Raw genomic sequence first — 17907 nt, 5'->3', positions numbered from 1 at the left:
AGCCAAAGCCTCTACACTTAACTCAATCCCAGTACCCACTCCTAAGCACTTACTCTATGGACATTTTAGAGGACGCTGCCAGAATTAGAGAACATGGCTTGTGAAGAAAGGTTGAGTAAACTAGGGCTTTTCTGTTTGGAGCGACAGAGAATAGGAAGTGCATTAATAGAGATGTACAAGGTTATGAGAGGCAAAGATGGAGTGGATAGCCAACGTTTTTTTTTCTCCAGAGTTTCAACAGCCAATACCAGAAGAGATCTGTTTCAAGTGAATAGAGAAAAGTTATGGGGAGATGTCAGAAGCAATTTTTTTTTAAACATAGAGAGTGATGGGTGCCTGGAATGCATTGCTGGGAATGGTGGTGGATGCTGGAACAATAAGGACATTCAAAATAGGATCGCTTAAACAGATTCATGGATGTAAGGAAAATGGACGAAAGGCAAAGGAAGGGTGTGTGATCATGGAGTAGGTTTATATGGGTTAGCACAATATCGTTGGCTGAATGGCTCATACTGTGTTCTATGTTCTACTATTAGCATTCCCAAAACAGCTGCTCCAAAATACCCATTCTGCTATGTGCAATCCTTTAATGGATCCTGTGTCTCAAAAGAGCCAATCACAACTGAGCCCATCCTCCTCAAAGCATTAATTCAACTGCTCACTGGACTCTCTTTTAAAGTTAAACTTTCCTCCTTGCTGTCAATCACACTGCCATAATTTACACATAACAAAAATGATGAAGCGAATGAATAAAATGAATGAGCGGTGGTTTTCCCACATGGATGTTTAGAGAATTAGAGGGCATTGCTTTATGGTGAGGGATTAGATTCAAGAGGGATCTGAGGGGCAACATTTTCACTCAGAGAGTGGTCAAAATACACGAGAGGAGGTAGGATTTTGACATTCAAAAGGCATTTAGACAGATCTATGAGCAGGAAAAGTTATGGAAGGATTTGAGCCAAATAGAACTAGACCAGTAGGCCACTTGGGCTGGCATAGATGAGTTGTGCTGAAGAGTCATGCAGCACAGAACAAGTCTTGTGAATCTAAAAGCAAGATATTGGGCACCATGTCCTTCAGAACACCAGAGGTCACAAAATCAATACTCTGCCAATTTTAGGTCCAGCTTGTCATTCTTTCACATCACTTTTATGCACAAGCTTATAAGGAATACACAATCAGGAAAAGTATGGAAGAATAGAAGAATTTAGAGGGCATGTAATTTAACCTTAAAGACAAGATTTTAAAAGTTTTGCATGGGATGTTTATAGCCAAACCACTGGATTTTAAGAGCAGAGTGATTACTTCAGGAACTCTCATTGCATTTTAACAACATTTGGATGTGTACTTGAAAATCTGTAGGTCCACAGACCCAGTGCTAGGAGACAGGAAGCACCTTCTCAACCAACTTGGGAGATGGCATAAATTTCTATTGATTTTATGAGTTTTCTTAGTTCTGAATGGATGTTGTGCAATTATGGCTTGGTCATAGTGTAAATAGATCGATGAATAGGAGCCTTTTTTGGGTGGTTGCCATTCACATGGCATTACACAGGGGTCAGTTCACTACATTTCCTTTTATATGTAAATAGTAGATGATGGCCAAGTCTATTGATTATATGAAGATAGGTAAAAAGATTGGTAGTGTGGAGGAAGCAGAGAGTCTGCAGAGGGACTTGGGATAGGTTGAGAGAATGAGCAAAAAATGGCAGGTGGAATAGAGCCTAGGGAAGTTTATGGTCATGCACCTTAGTCGAAGGCATTGAGCCTTTTCTAAATGGGAAGAGAATTCAGAAAGCAGAGATCTAGAAGACTAATGCAGGATTCCCACAGGTTAACTAACGGAGGTTGAGTTAGTGAGGAAGGCAAATGCAATGTTGGCATTTATTTTGAGAAGATTGGAATACAAAAGCAAAGATGTCACGCTGAGGCTTTATAAGGTGAGGGTCAGACCACATTTGGAGCATAGTGTGCAGATTTGGGCTCCACATCCAAGGAAGAAAGTGCTGGTGCTGGTTTCCTTCCACTGTTCAAAAATGTACCAGGTGTATAGGTTAATGGGGTGTAAATTGGGTGGCAAGGACTCGTGGGCCAAAATGCTCTGTTACCTTCCAGTATGTCTAAATTTTTTTAAAAATTAAGGAGGGCTTGATGGATCTTGGCCTTTATTCACTAGAATTTAGAAGAATAAGGGAAGATATCATCAAAAATTGAAAGTCCTGGATAAAATGGAGAGGATTAGTTTCCAGTGATTGGAGAGTCTAGGACCACAGGGCACTGCCTTATAAAAACAAAATGTCCCTTTAGAACAGAGATGAGGAGAAATTTCTTCAGCCGGAGTGGTGGACCTGTGGAATTTGTTGCCATAGATAGCTGTAGAGGACAGGTCATTGAAGCTGACATTGATAGTAAGGGTATCAAAAGTTATAGGGAGAAGGGAGAATGCAGCTGAGAGAATGGCAGAGCAGACATGATGGCCTAATTATGCCCCCATGTCTTATGGAGTGTACTTGCACCAACCTATTAGAATGACTACTCAAACCCCAATTCACTTCCATAGTTTGGGAAGATCATGTTTCCTAATTATCAAACACAGACATAGTATGATTGCATGTATTTAATAATAAGAAGACGGTGAATATCTGTAAAAACCTCCAAGATAAGGTCGACATCAGTTGTTAATGCCTGGACTCGGTGAAAGCCTCCTATTAACGAGACTGGCAGGAAACCATCTGCATCCATCTTTCTTCTCAAGAAAAAGTCTCGTTCCAAGTTGTCCAAGCTAAAGTAGTATTCACTGAAAGAAAACAGAATCAATACACACTGAAATATGGAAATCCATGCTGGGGAAAAAAGTAAACAAAATACTATATAATCCATAGTAATGCTAACAATCGACAGTTCAAAAATAGATGCAATAAAACGTGGATGCTCGTTCTCAAACCATTCAAACATGTGACAACAGACCATTTTAGTTCCAGAAAAAAATCCATCAGTTGCATACTCCCATCTGTCCAATATACATTCCACAAGGTAAGGTATGTACAAGAACCCAGTTACTGATTTAAAATAAAAATTACAGGTTGTACCTCTATTATCCGGCTCTCTATGATCCAGCATGTTTGAATCTGCCGCCGTTAGTACAAACTCCTTACAGACAGCGTGGGAGTTGAACCCCGGTCCTGATCGTGGCAAATTCGACCTTTACAGCGCCAGCGACTGGGACCAGGGTTCGAGTCCCACGCTGTCTGTCAGGAGTTTGCACTAATATCCCGATCGTTGACATTGTAAAGGCATTGTGCTAACCGCTACATTAACCATGCTGCTCCACAGTATAATTTCCTGTTTTAAGCTTTCTTCTACCTTTGATATGTTTACATTGGGGGTTCCCTTTGGGGTTAATTTCTGCTTTCCAGCATTTTCTGTGGTCTGGCAATGGCCAGGTCTCAATGTCATCAAATTAAAGAGGTAAAACTGGTATTAAAATTTGACCAAATTAATATTTGTGTCTTTGGAAGTTACAAATACATTAAAATATATTGAATCGAGCAACACATTCCTTTGCCACTTTCCCAGTTGACTTAGATCATGATAACCTCAGACATCCCTCACAATAATAGGGCTGCATGGGTTAGGCAGGGGTGGCCAACCTTTTAATTTGTAATTTACTGGGTGGCACGTACTCTTGGGCCGAAATGGCCTGTATCTGTGCTCTATGCCTAAATTAAAAATTAAAAGGTTGGCCACCCCAGGTTAGAGTTTATGTTCAGGAAAGTTTCCCAACTTGAGAGTGTGCAATACTGGATCCATTTTTAGGGAACGAGACAGGACAGGTGATGGATGTTCGTTGGGGAACACTTTGGACCCAGTGACTATAATGCCATTAGTTTCAAGATATATATGAAAAAGGGTAAGTCTGGTCCTCAGGTTGAAATTCTAAATCGGAGAAAGGCCAATTTTGAGAGAACGAGAAAGTATCTGGTAAGCGTAAATTAAGACATTTCTGGCAACGGTGCACTTAGTAAATGTTAGGCTTTCAAAGGTGAAACTTTGAGAGTACAGAGTTTGCATATTACTGTCAGGATATAAATAAAAAGCTAAGAGGCATAGGGAACCTTGGTGTTCAATGGATATTGAGGACATCATTAAGAAAAAGAAAGAGGCGATAAAACAAGTATAAGCAACAAGGAGAAAATGAGATAGTTGAGGAGGATAAAAAATGCAAGAAAAAATTCAAGAACAGGAGGTGAAGGTGCCAGGGGTGCGATTTACACCTCTATCCCCCACACAGGTTTGAAAGCACTTTGCTTCTTCCTGGACCAAAGACCCGACCAGTCACCTTCCTCCACCTGGCAGAACTTGTTCTCACTCTAAGTAACTTCTCTTTAATTCATCCCACTTCCTCCAAATGAAAGGAGTAGCCAGAGGTACCCACACAGTACCCAGCTTCACCTGTTTGTGGGCTTTATGGAGAAATCTATGCTACAAGCCTACAGAGGCAAGACCCCTCAACTTTTCTTTCAGTATATCGATGACTACACCAGGGCTGCCTCATTCACCCACAATAAGCTTATCAACTTCATCCACTTCAAGGCCAACTTCCACCCTGATCTCAAACTCACCTGGTCCATCTCCGATAACACTCTCCCCTTCCTGGATCGCTCTGTCTCCATATTGGGAAACATGCTTTCCACCAACATATACTACAAACCCTCCAACTCCCACTACTACCCGCCCCCTGCAAGGATTCATCCCTTTCTCTCAATTTCTCCGTCTACTGCATCTGTTCCCAAAATGAGCTCTTCCAGTCCAGATCTTCCGAATGTCTGCCTTCTTCCACAACCGTGGCTTCCCCTTCACCACTATCAAAGCCCTCATCCTCATCTCCTCCATTTCTCACTCATCTGCCCTGGCTCCCTCTGCCCCTAGATGCAATAAATATAGAAACCCCCACATCCTCACCTACCACGTCACCAGCTTCCAACACATTATCTGCTGAAATTTCCGTCACTTACTGCAGGATTCCAACACCAGACGCATTTTTATTCTCTCCTCTTGGCCTTCCACAGGGATCGCTCCCTCCACGATTTCCTCATGCACATCCTTCCCCACCCATCTCACCCCCGGTATCTTCCCCTTTGCCCTCAGGAGGTACAACACTTCCACCCACACCTCCTCTCTCATCACAGTCCGCAGCCCAAACAGGCCTTTCAAGTGAAGCAACACTTCACTTGTACATCCAGAGAACTTATTTACTACATCTGATGCTTCCTTTGTGGCATTTTCTAAATTGAAGAGACCGGTCGCAGATTGGGAGATTGCTTCACTCAGTTTACAACAGCGACCTCCCAGTAATCAACCATTTCAATTCTGAGTCACACTCCCACATTCACATGTCTGTCCATGGCCTTGTGTACTGTCCTACCCTAACCACCCACAAATTGGAGGAACAACACCTTATTTTCCATCTGGGCCCTCTCCAGCCAGATGGCATTAACATTGACTTTACTGGTTTCCACTTATTTTCCCTCCCCCTTTCCTGTCTTTTTAGTTCTTCCACCCACCAAGTCATCCCTCCTCCCCCCCCCCCATTTCTGCTGTCCCCTACTTCTTTTATCCACCTATCATCTCCTGCCTTTGCCACCCCCTTGCCCCCCCCCCCACTCTTTTGTTCGGACGCCTGCCAGCATTTTCTCATACTTTGATGAAGGGCTCAACATCGGTTATGTATCTTTACCTTTGCAACACAAAGGACACTATTTAACCTGCTGAGGTTCTCTCCAGCATTTTGTGTTTTTACTTCTATTGAGGTTGGGTGAGGCAAGATCTAAATGACATGGGTTAAGGGTGAAAGATGAATTGTTTAGGGGGAACACTGGGGGAATTCAGACAGAAAATGGTGAGAGTGTGGAATGAGCTGCCAGCTGAAGTAATGAATGCAGGCTTGATAGCGACATTTTAAGAAAAAAATTGAATAGGTACATGGATGGGAGGGGTTTGGGGGGGGGTGGGCTATGGTTTAAGTGCAGGTTAATCGGTCTAGACAGAATAATCATTCAGCAAGAACTAAATGGCCAAGGTAAATACACTCCACTGTAATGTCTGTCCTATGCTTCTTCACTGTCCATCAATTTTGGTTTTTACCAGGAATATGTTTTAAATGATTGGAAAATCACAAATGTCATCCCACTGTTCAAGGGAGGGAGGGAGGCAGCAGAAAGGAAATCATATGCTAGTTAGCTTGATTTCAGGAAAGATGTTGGAGTTGATTGTCAAGGATGAGGCTACAGAGAACTTGAAGGCTCTCGACAAGACAGGCCAAAGCCAGCAAAGTTTCCTCAAGGGAAAATCTTGCTTGACAAGCCTATTGGAATTCTTTGAAGAAGTGACAAGCAGGCTAGATAAAGGAGATGCAGAAGATGTTGTATATTTGGACTTTCAGAAGGACTTTGATAAGGTGCCACACATGAGGATACTTAACAAGATAAGAGCCTATGGTATAACAGGAAACATACTCGTGTGGGTAGAGCACTGGCTGATTGGAAAGAGGCAGAGTAGGAATACAGGGATCATATTCTGGTAGTGGTGTTCCACAGGGGTCAGTGTTGGGGCCACTTCTTTGTATGTTTAATACCAATGATTTAGATGATGGAATGAATGGCTTTGTGGCTAAGTTTGCAGATGATATGAAGGTAAGAGAGGAGCAGGTAGTGTTGAGGAAACAGAGGCTGCAGAAGTATTTAGACACATTTGGACAATATATTTCATTTGGCACTTCTCTGCCCAATGTTGGAAAACATGCATTTTGGTAGAAAAAAAATAAATGGGCAGACGATATCCTAAATGGGGAGAACATTTAAAATACCCAGATGCAAAGGGATGTCGGAGTCGCATGCAGGGTAGCCTAAAGATAAACTCACATGCTAAGTCAGTGGTGAAGAAGGCAAATGCAATGGTGGCATTCATTTCAAGAGGAGGGATGTTATGTTGAAGCTTTATAAGGCACTGGTGAAACCTCACTCGGAGTATTGTGAGCAGTTTTGGGTTCCTCTTTTAAGAAAATATGTGCTGATGTTGGAGAGGGTTCAGAGGAGGTTCGCAAGGATGATTCTGGGAATGAAAGGTTTATCATATGAGCAACATTTGACAGCTCTTGGCCTAGTCTCTCTGAAATTTATGAGAATGAGGGGGATATAACAGAAACATTTAGACTGTGGGAAGACATGGACCGAGTTGATGCAGGAAGGTTGTTTCCCATGGTGGGAAAGTCTACATCAGTGGTTCTCAACCTTTTTCTTTCCATTCACATACCACTTTAAGTAATCCCTATGCCATCGGTGCTCTGTGATTAGTCAAGGATTGCTTAACGTAGTATGTGAGTGAGAAAGGAAGGTTGAGAACCACTGCTCCAGACCCAATTGTTACTGAAATATTTTGCTTGAGAAAAACTGTCATTGGTCCATTTCCTTTGGAGTTATGAAACTGCACATAACGAGTCAATGAGGTATGATTCAAACAGTGGTTTTCAAACCTTTTCTTTCCACCCACATCCCACCTTAAGCAATTCCTTACTAATCACAGGGCACCGATGGCAATAGGGAATACTTAAAGTAGGATGTGAGTAGAAAGAAAAAGATTAAGAACTTATTGGTCTAGGACAAGAGGGCACAACTTCAGGATTGAAGGGTGCCCGAATAGGACAGAGATGTGGAGGAATTTCTTCAGCCAGAGGGTGGTAAATCTATGGAAATTGTTGCCAGGTTGTGGAGGCCAGGTTATTGGGAGTATTTATGGGAAATTGATAGGGTCTTGATTAGCCAGGGCACCAAAGGTTATGGGGAGAAGGCCGGGCTGTGGGGCTAAGTGGGAAAATGGAACAGCACATGATTAAATGGTGGGGCAGACTTGATGGGTTGAATGGTTTATTTCAGTTCCAATACTTATGGTCTCATGGATTTGGATGAGAATGTGGGTCACCTGATGAGTAAGTAGTGTGACAGATTATGTTATATTTTATATTATGTATAGATATGTTTTTGGAAGGTAGATTGTGGGAGCATTGTAGGTCACAAACTGATACAAATACTTCAAAACAGATCTCATTTTAAAATGCAAGAGTTATGCATAAGGTGGTGCCTACAAGTCTGCAAACAGACTCCTGAGGTGAAGATTTTCACAATGAGGTGCAAATGGAGGGCCCATCTCAGGAAACTGATAAGATCTCTTGTGAATTGATTTTGGGAGTCAGCAAGCTGTTTTGGTGGAGTGTGCTGTTTTAGGAGGGTCATGTGGTTTTTGCAAGCAGAGAGAGAGAGAGAGAGAGAGATACTGCTGATTTTCTGCGTGGCTTTTGGAAGCTTGTTGGAAACCCCATTTTGAAGGTGGGTTGTGAGTGCTGAGTTCAGCCTGTTCAAAGCCTTTGTTGTCCATACAAGAGGAGATGGCTGGCTGTATAATGTTTTGCCTGAGATAAGGGAAACAGAAAAGGAACTCTGTGGTGACCTGAAAGAAAGAGGTTTATCATCTGGAAAACCCTGATGGGGCAAGTTTCTTCAGCAAAACACTGAAATGGTTGATTGGGAGGAATCAGTTTTTTGTGTGCCCAATGAGCAACAAATCCCTCTCTGAAAACCAACAAGAACCTTCCTGAGCGGTAACCATTTACCTTTCAAGCACCAAAGCCTGGTGAAGATTTATAAATGTTAAATTCTGTGCACAGTACAAGAATTGGCTGATATCAGTGAACTTGGAGGAGTGAGAATGGATTGTGAATCAAAGAACTTTTCTGAACTTATACACATAATATACACGTGAGCTTAGAAATAGAAGGGGGTTAAGTTAGTTTAAGTTAAAAGTAATAATTTAAAGTTTAATCCTGTTTTTATGAAAAAGAAAATTAAAAACTACTTTTAAGTAACCATTTGTCTTGGTGAATTTCTATTGCTGCTGGGTTTTGGGGTCCTCTGGGCCTGTAACAGTAGCATCGTAGTTTGCAAAGGAGGTTTTGAAGGAATGCAGAGTTAAATGGATCAGGTAGAAATTTTGGTTGTGTGATGGCAGATGGAACTTAATCCAGACACGTGTGAGGTAATGCATTTTGGAAGGTATGATGAATATATGGCAGGGTCCTTTGGAGCATTGATTTGTGGAAGCACAGATCATAGCTCTCTGACAATGGAGAAACAGTGCAGGAGGTAGTTAAGATGGCACTTAATGCCTCAGCCTACAAAGGAAGTACAAGTGTTGACACATCACGTAGCAGTTGTTGATAAAATTTAGATGGAATAGAACAGTACAGCACAGGAACCAGTTCTTTGAAATATGTCTGATGTCAAAATCCTGATAAAGGAATAAATGAGTCAGCTCAAAATAAGAGGCAGCTGAAATGGATTAGGTCACTGGGCTAGAGGTCAGAATTAGGGCGGCACAGTTAGTGTAGCGGTTAACGCAACACTATTACAATGCCAGCAACTTGGGTTCAAATCCAGCACTGTCTGTAAGCAGTTTGTACGTTATCTCCATGTCTGAGTGGCTATCCTCCAGATGCTCCAGTTTTCTCCCACGTTCCAAAGATATATGGGTTTAGTAGGTTGATTAGTCATAGGGGTGTAAGTGGGAACATGGGCTTATGGGCCAGAAGGGCCTGTTACCGTACTCTATAAATTAATGTCAATATAATGATTCAGAGATTATGCCTGGAGACCATAAGTTCCATATCAAAAATGAACCAAAGGACAAACTTTAGGGATTGTGCCTGAAATGGAATATAGGATTGATTTACTTTATTGATGTAAAATAGGATCGTTTAAAAAAAAATCCTCTGCACTGCAAAGTCATTGAATCAAATTCAAAAATTCACCAAGATGTGGTAACAACACCAATGAAGCAATGATGAAATTCCACTCACAGCATGTGCTTCAAACTGTTTCTAATCATATCTTAAAGTTTAAAGCTCAAAAGTACATGTAGCAACTTTTACAAGATTGTTGGGTGGTTACTACTCACTGGATGAACTACCTGAAAGTTCAGCAGAGAAAATCTTGAGATCAGAAATAGAAGCCCACAAGTGGATTGTTGGAAAGCTAGCAGATAACACTTTCAAATAATAAAAACACAGAAAGGCTGGAGATATACCTTGAAGAAGGGTTCAGGCCCAAAACTAGTTATATATCTTTACCTCCTGCTGAGTTCCTCCAGCATTTCTGTGCTGTTACTACAATCACAGCATCTGCAGACTTTCGTGTTTCACTAGATAATACTTTCAAATCCCACCACAGCAGTTCTGCCAATGGACTCGTGGTCCAAAGATCAGTTCAAATCACACCACAACTTGTTCACTTCAGAATTTAGAAAATCTGGAAATAAAATATTTATTTTTTTAAAAGCATCAAGGAAGAGATAGGAATGATACAAACACTTATCTAGTTCATTAACTTTGTCATTTTGTTTTTCCTCACATCCAAGAAAAACATGACTGATTCTTAACTGCCCAGTTTTCATCAACCCTATCACTCATGCATAGAAATCCCATCAATGGGAGACTGATAATAAGGGCTAATCTTGGCACCAGTGACAAGTTACAAGGGAAACATCTGAAGCAAATTATAATTTTATTTCTCCAACTATGTAATCAGCTGGGGAATAAAATACTGTATATTGCAGTATGGCAATCAAAGGTTAAGTCTCGTACTTACATTTGTTTCTTGATGTAGTCTTTAAGCATGTTTTTGTCCATTGTGTACAGCTCCGCACTGCTCTGATTGTCATAGTAATAGATAATATCACCACCAAATTTCGGTCTGTACATTCCATCACTACCGTCAGTGTTTGCATTGTAAGTATAATGGTAATCGAAATGAGCTAGAACAAGAAAATTAACTTAAATATTCAGTTAAACAAGCTAACAGGTCACCATCTTAGTGTGGACAATGCAGCATTGGTTTTCAAATTATACAGGAAACCAGGTTCAGAAAATTAATTAAACCCATTAAAAATGTTGCACTTTTTGGTTAGTTTGTCTGTCATATATCTCATCACCTCTTTCCTCCCAACAAGGAGGTCCAGACTGCATTGTACTGATCTGGTCAGCAACTTTTTTCAAGCCATCCTGCATTTGTTCATGTTAGAGCAATTTATAGTCTCTATAATTAAATAACCATTTACCAAACGTGTCAAAAGCGGGCAAATGTTTTCCAAGGGGGAGATTGCTCTGTGTAATTTAGATTTGAGGCAAGAGGGGAAAGATTTAAAAGGTACCCGAGGGGGTAAGTGTTTCATACAGACAGTGTTGGGTATATGGAACAAATTGCCAGAAGAAATGATTGAGGCAGGGACAATTCAAAACATACAAGGGTGTAGGTTAATTGGGTGTAAATTGGGTGGCACAGACTCATGGGCTGAAATGGCCTGTTACTGTGCTGTATGTCTAAATTAAAAATAAATGACAAAGTTTAAAAGACATTTGGACAGATACATGGAAGGTTTAGAATGATTATTGACCACAGACAGGCAAATGGAACTAGCTGAGAAAGCATCTTTGTCAGGATTATGGAGTTGGGCCGAATGTGCTGTGTAACTCTAAATACTGTGCACCTGAAAAATAAAGAGCTCAGAGCTGGATCTAAATTTAGACAGAGAACACATCATATTCATCCACTGCAGCAACGTCTGGTGTCAATCCCAAAAGGTCTTGGACATTGGCAGCTTCCTAATTGTATTGAAACCAGAAGTTGAGGTGGATGCTGGAGCATGAGGCTGAACAGGCAGGAGGGTATGTGGCTATGAAGGGAATGAGAGGTGGTCATGGCATCATGGACACTTGCTATCTCTGAAGGGACTCTCTTTTGCTTCTCTTTTCTTTGGGGAGGGCGCCAGACTAGAGGTGACTCTTTGTGTCTTCACGTCAAATAAAAGTAACTACAATTTGTGTATTTATGTTCACGACAATAAAGAAACTTTGAACCTTGATACGTACAGCGGGAAGCACCTCTGCCACGTCCCCTCCCCCGGCCTCGCCCTCGTCCTCGACCCCTGAAGCCCCCTCGGATAGTTCCACCTTCACTTTTGACACTGGAAATCTCATCACGATCTTCCCGCCAATCTCGTGAATCATGCTTCTCTTCACGATGGTAACCTGAAAAGAGTAATGAGAGATGAAACAACCTCACCCCAAACTCCAGCCAGATATTATTTAAGAATTATACAAACCCAACATATTCCAGTCTGATTTTTAAAAAAATCTAAGGCAGAAGTGGCCCATCCTTTTTTGGTTGTGGGCCACATACAGAAAAATCTGGGCGGTGTTTAACCTGTTATACTGCAAGAAAAAACTATGTTTTTAGTCCTGAAAACCCTTGTGCCATCGAAAATTCATTTTCTATCAAAATAACTATACGACACTACTGAATAATTTAATTGCTGACGTTGCAGTAGTTTATTGATGTCCTCTCATATTACAATTGGCATTTTTGTATCTGCTGCTCTTAAATTTAATTTAAACGAATACAACAAAAATCTTTTTAAAAAAAAACTTTAATTCAAAAAGTAGTGCAAAATAAGAACAGGAGAAAAGATCAAGAAAGGGGCCAGGCCATCTCCAACATTCCTCCACAACTCTCAGTGAATCCAGTTCATGGCCCAAGTGTCCACCTTAATGATTATGATGTAATGTGGAAATCTGTAGATAGGCTATGAAAGTTAACTGATTCCTTGCAAATTAAACAAACACAATTCCCCTCGACTTCTGTGAAAAACTATTCATTTTCCCACTGTGTCTGAAATTTGCAGCAATCCCTTGCTATTTTCCATCATTTTGGTTTTGCCATGTTTCATCGACTGAGATAAATGTTTTTAAACTAAGGTGAACATTTTCATCGATGAGTAACATTTCAACAGTCAAAATGGCAGCGACATCTAGTGTTGAAATTAAGAAATGCAATGTAAATACAGTGCAATTTAATGTGCGATTATTTAATTCAGACTAAGTTCTAATGGGCTATATTTTTTAAACATCACCCTGGGCCACTTAAGAATGGGCAATGGGTCGCTGATCTATGGAGTATTGAAGAAATGACACAACAATCATATTCCAGCATACTTCAACTAAAAATTGATTCCTGTTGCTTGGAATGCAATGCTGAAGCAGCCCCTTAATGCAATGGGACAGATTCTACCACTCACCCCAGCACTAGATAGACGTTCTATATCTTAGCTGATTCTCACCTTTTGGTCTTCCTCCACCTATCTGACTCAATTCCACTCTTGACCTGTGTGCACAAATCTGCAACGAGAGCAACAGCCCAGAATTGCTAAGGCTGCTCCTTTCAACAGCAGTCAGGGCCTTCACTATAAACATCAGTGGGACAAACCTTTGGAATCATTCCTGTTATTTATTGGTGGGCGCAGAGGCTCAGCCTGGGACCGCAAGTTGCCACGAGTCAACGGTTTCTCCTGTGTTCCCTCTGATTTTACGTCCAGTTGTAGTGGGACCCATTTTTGTTTGTATCCTGCACAAAAAGAGAAAAACATCAATTAATCCATGTGAAAATAGAGAATGGACAGGCCCTGAGGTTAGTACAGTACAAACAATTTGAGGAAACAGCTTTAGCCTGAATTGGGATGGAAGGAGATTCAAATAGAGCGAATTGGATAAATTGGGCAGGGTGGGGGGAGGAGAATTTATAGATGCATCAGATGATCAAGACTATGGTGGGTCGAGTGGCTTTTCAACTTACATGTACCTTCGCTAATATTTGTCCTGACCATCTCAATACCAACGAGGGGGGCTCAGTGCAGCCATCTCAACACCGGGGAGGGGCGCAGGGCGCAGCCATCTCGACCTTTGTAAGGCTGACTATTTCATTTTAACACTAATGCTCTGTTGTGATCCTTATTCCTATAGTTAACCATTTCAACTCCTGATCATTCCTGCACCGATATGTCTGTCCTTAGCCTCTTCTGTCTGCAGACTTACTGATCAACCCAGCTAATTTTTCATGCATGCAAATAACAAGGATCGCACAAACGATATCTGTGGAACACCACTAGTCATAGGCCTCCAGCCCAAATAACAGCCCACCACTACCCTGTTTTCTATTGGCCAACTAATTTTGTATCTGAACTATCAGCTCACCATAGATCCCATGCATCTGCACCTTCTAAATCACGTTCACCATCTCTAATCAGACCCTGATCTTCCAAATAAATCCAATCCCAAAGTATACTTTCCAAAAGTTTCCCTACCATAGATGCCATGCTACTGGCCTTTAATTTCCCACGATATTCTTTTTTCCCTTCATGAACAAAGCTACTCTTCAATTCTCTGAGATCTCTATTGTCACCATGAGGAGGCTATCTCTTCACATGGGTCTTTGAATAGCCAGGGATATAGCCCATCAAGCCCTGGGGACTTTGTTGCAGCACACTAAGGTTCAAAGCACGGAAAGAAATTCTGTGAGAAAATATAAATCAGAAATCCAAGATAGACATACAAATAGGTAAATTTGTTTATGAGATAAGAAACATGGTTTTGAGGATGCTCCCCACAGTAACAAATGCTAGTTAAATAGAAAACATATAATATGGAAAAGATCTTCATAATAACTTGCAATTACCAGCGTATGATAAAGATGCTAGTGAGGGGTGGAAAAGCACACAATTATTATTGAACAATAACATTTACTAAAATGAAGGTGTGTTTGGTCATCCTGATCAAATAGCATTCAAACAGAGGATTAAAATAGCTTGCGATTATTGGTGATTATCCATGCTGGTGATTTTCTACTCCAAAGATATTTGTTACCCTAATGTTCCTGTTGGAGAAAAGTTTACGAAAGTGTTGATTCGCAGTTCGGTCGGTGCCAGGGGCTGCCCTGCTCTTCTTGTGCACATCAAATAACGTGTGATTGAGAAGGCACGTGCCAGCTTAAGGCCTGGTGTCCAGTGACAACAACGTATTCATCTCAATGCTCCTCAAAAGAGCTAACATCTCCTTTTTCTTGATCTCAAAATTCACTGACACATAAACATACACATTATGCTCCCTATCACTGTCAATACCCTCTCCTTGTTTTTAGCTATAAGATGTTTGTAATCTTCTTCAACCCCGCTCACCAAGTTCACATCATAGCCTCTTTTGCCCTTAATAAGTTGCTTGTGCTCTTTCCCACAACTTTTATTGACCTCCTTGAACCTTAAATATGCTTCCTTATCTTTCTGTCCAAGTTCGTGACTTCTCTTGTCACCCCAGGTTATTTCCTTGGGGGGTAGACATGAAAATCTGCAGTTGAGTCTATTACACAATCGTGCTAGAGAAATTGAGCAGGTCATGCCACATCCATAGGAAGTCAAGGGTAACCAACATTTTGTGTCTGAGCCCTTAGACAGGAATCCTTTTACTTCCTATGGATGCTACGTGACCTGCTGAGTTTCTCCAGCACCTTTGTGAATTGCTCTTATTTTGGCATTTCTTTTCTTCCTTATTGGAACATGCTAGTTCTGCACCAGAATTATTTGGTCCTTAAACAATCCCCACATCGCCTGTCAGTGTACCCATTAACAACTGCTCCCACAAGCTCCTGTCTAATCATGCCCTCCAATTTAGTACTTTCCTATGTGGCCCAAAAGTGGAGAGGGGAAGATGTGTCTCTCCCAGCTCCACCTCCTTCTGGGACTCCCTTGTCCACTCATTCTTTCCCACCAAACTCCCCTGTGATTGCAGAAATTGTTAGACTTGCACCCACATCACCTCCCTCAGCACCATTTGGGGCTCCAAGGCTCTGATAGCTCACTGGTTAGAGCACTGGTCTTGAAAACCAGGGGTCATGAGTTCATTCCTCACTGTGGCCTCATTTCTGTGAAGGGCACTGTACAAAGTGGTGACTCTATCGTCCTTACGGTAGACAGAGCTAAAGAATTTCATGTATGCTACATTCTAAATGTAGTATTACATGATAATAATGGAACCTTTACCTTCCAAGTGAGTTTGAGTTTCTGGTGAATCAAACAGGAATCTCTGCAGCTGCAGAGGCTGTGGGAACGCTGGAAGTGAATCCACAGAAACTCAGGGATTCTTTTTCTCTTATTATTGCTGGGCAACACTAATGGTGACTTTTTGTCTGCCTTTTGGCAGACAGAAGGGAACTTAATGTAACATCACATGTTCCATACTATTATCTTTTCTATCCTCCCACCTATATTCACTTATGACCTCTTACCTGTTAACCTGTGCTGCTCTCCTGCTCCTTTCCCCCTCCTCTTCTTTCCACCAACTTTCCAACCTATCTCTCCCATCTTTTTAACCTCTTACCTGTTAACCTGTGCTATGTGCCTACTTGTTTTTGGTCATGCCTTGAGAAAGGACCCAGGTCTGAAATGTTGATTAGCCTTTACTTCCCATGGACGCTGTGTGACATGCCTTGCCTATCCAACACACTTGACCCCCGCATCCACAGACTATCTTGTTTAACTACTTGGTGAGCACCTGTCATCTCTTCCACTTGCTGCCCTGCTGCTCACGGTTTCCACTCTCCTGCCAATCTAGTTTAAATCTTCCTAGAGCACTGGTGAACCTACCCACTAGTTATTTGTCACTCTCCAGTTTAGGTGCAACCTGCCCTCTTTTACAGACCCACATCCCAGAAGAGAGCCCAATGATCCAAATTTCTGTCTCTCTCCCTCCTGCATTGGCTTCTTAGCCATGCATTAAACTGCACTCATTTTCCGTTTCTTGTCTTATGAGCATGTGACACAGGAAGTTCGGAAGTTGTGCTTTTTAACTGACTACCCAGTTTCCTGAATGCGGACCATATTTCCTTTCCACTATGGTCATTGGTATTAACGTGGTCGACGATCTCTGGCACTCTTTCTCTCCTCTCAGAATGTTCTGGGCCCAATCAGATCCATGGACTCCACATCCTGGACTTGGGCAAAAGGGAGGCAACAAACTACTCTGTAGTCTCTTGCAGCCACAGAAACTCCTAGCATGACCCACTATGGTACCACTTGACTGTTGACCCTCAGAGCTAGTCGTGGAGCAAATGACCTGGCCACTGCTGCTACCCTGATAGGTCATCCTCCCCAGCAGAATATGCTACTTGAAGGGACTGGCCACAGAGGAAATCTGCATTGTCTGTCTTCTCCCTTTACTCTTGCTCATGGTCACCCAACTGCCTTCTCCCTTTGTCTTGGGTGCGACCACATCACAAGAGCTGCAGTCTTTGATGCTCTCTGTCTCTCAGATGATCCTGAGTTCATAATTTCCAGCTCCAATTCCTAAAAACTGTACCAGGAAGCACTCCTCACAGTAGTTCCCAGGGACACTGGAAGTCTTTCTTATCCACTCCCTTATATCCCATATATTTTTAAAGGAACAATCCTCTGTCCTGATATCCCCAATGCACTGCCTGAAAAGCTGAAAGATCTCAACCCTCTCGACTGAAGCCTCAAGCCAAAGCCTCTGCATTTTACTCAATCACATCATTCGAATCAATGACAGACTCAATGAGCTGATCCAATTTTTCTACTCTACTTTTATTGGCTAGGTATAGCAATTCAGCTCCTTGTTCTCCCCCTTCTCCTCAAAGCACTCATTCAGCTGCTCACTGAATTCTCTTTTTAAAGGTTCCTACTGCTAAACTCTTGCTCCTCCTCAAAGCACTTTTCTTGAAACCGTAGTTAAAAACATACTGAAATGCTGGAGGAACTCAGCTGGTCTTTTCAGTGTCTATTGGAGACAAAGATATATAATAATATTGTTGACTTTTCAGGCCTGAGCCTTTCTTCAAGGAATAAGCCGGAAGCAGAAATTTCAGAATTAAGTCTGATTTCTGCTTTAATGTATCATGGCTACCAGGTACATAACCTTTTATCCGACATTTTGAAAACCAAAAGCTCCAAAAACTGAATATA

General features: G+C 41.6%; 1 protein-coding gene across 9 annotated transcripts in view; it reads right to left on the bottom strand.

Annotated features, from left to right (window-relative positions):
* The window catches only part of LOC138743093 (la-related protein 1-like), a 180963-nt gene that overhangs the window by 60411 nt on the left and 102645 nt on the right, over nucleotides 1–17907 (bottom strand). For all 9 annotated transcript variants that reach the window (XM_069897907.1, XM_069897909.1, XM_069897908.1 and 6 more), the window contains 4 exons: nucleotides 13368–13505; nucleotides 11975–12133; nucleotides 10695–10860; nucleotides 2653–2797 (listed from right to left, as the gene is read on the bottom strand). In XM_069897907.1, coding sequence (XP_069754008.1) covers nucleotides 2653–2797; nucleotides 10695–10860; nucleotides 11975–12133; nucleotides 13368–13505 — 608 coding nt within the window. The remainder of the gene's footprint in view (nucleotides 1–2652; nucleotides 2798–10694; nucleotides 10861–11974; nucleotides 12134–13367; nucleotides 13506–17907) is intronic.

Source organism: Narcine bancroftii, chromosome 9, assembly GCF_036971445.1.
Source record: "Narcine bancroftii isolate sNarBan1 chromosome 9, sNarBan1.hap1, whole genome shotgun sequence".
In the NCBI taxonomy this organism is placed as follows: Eukaryota; Metazoa; Chordata; class Chondrichthyes; order Torpediniformes; family Narcinidae; genus Narcine; species Narcine bancroftii.
Note: the sequence above shows the minus strand (reverse complement) of the source record. Positions and strands in the feature narration are given on the sequence as shown.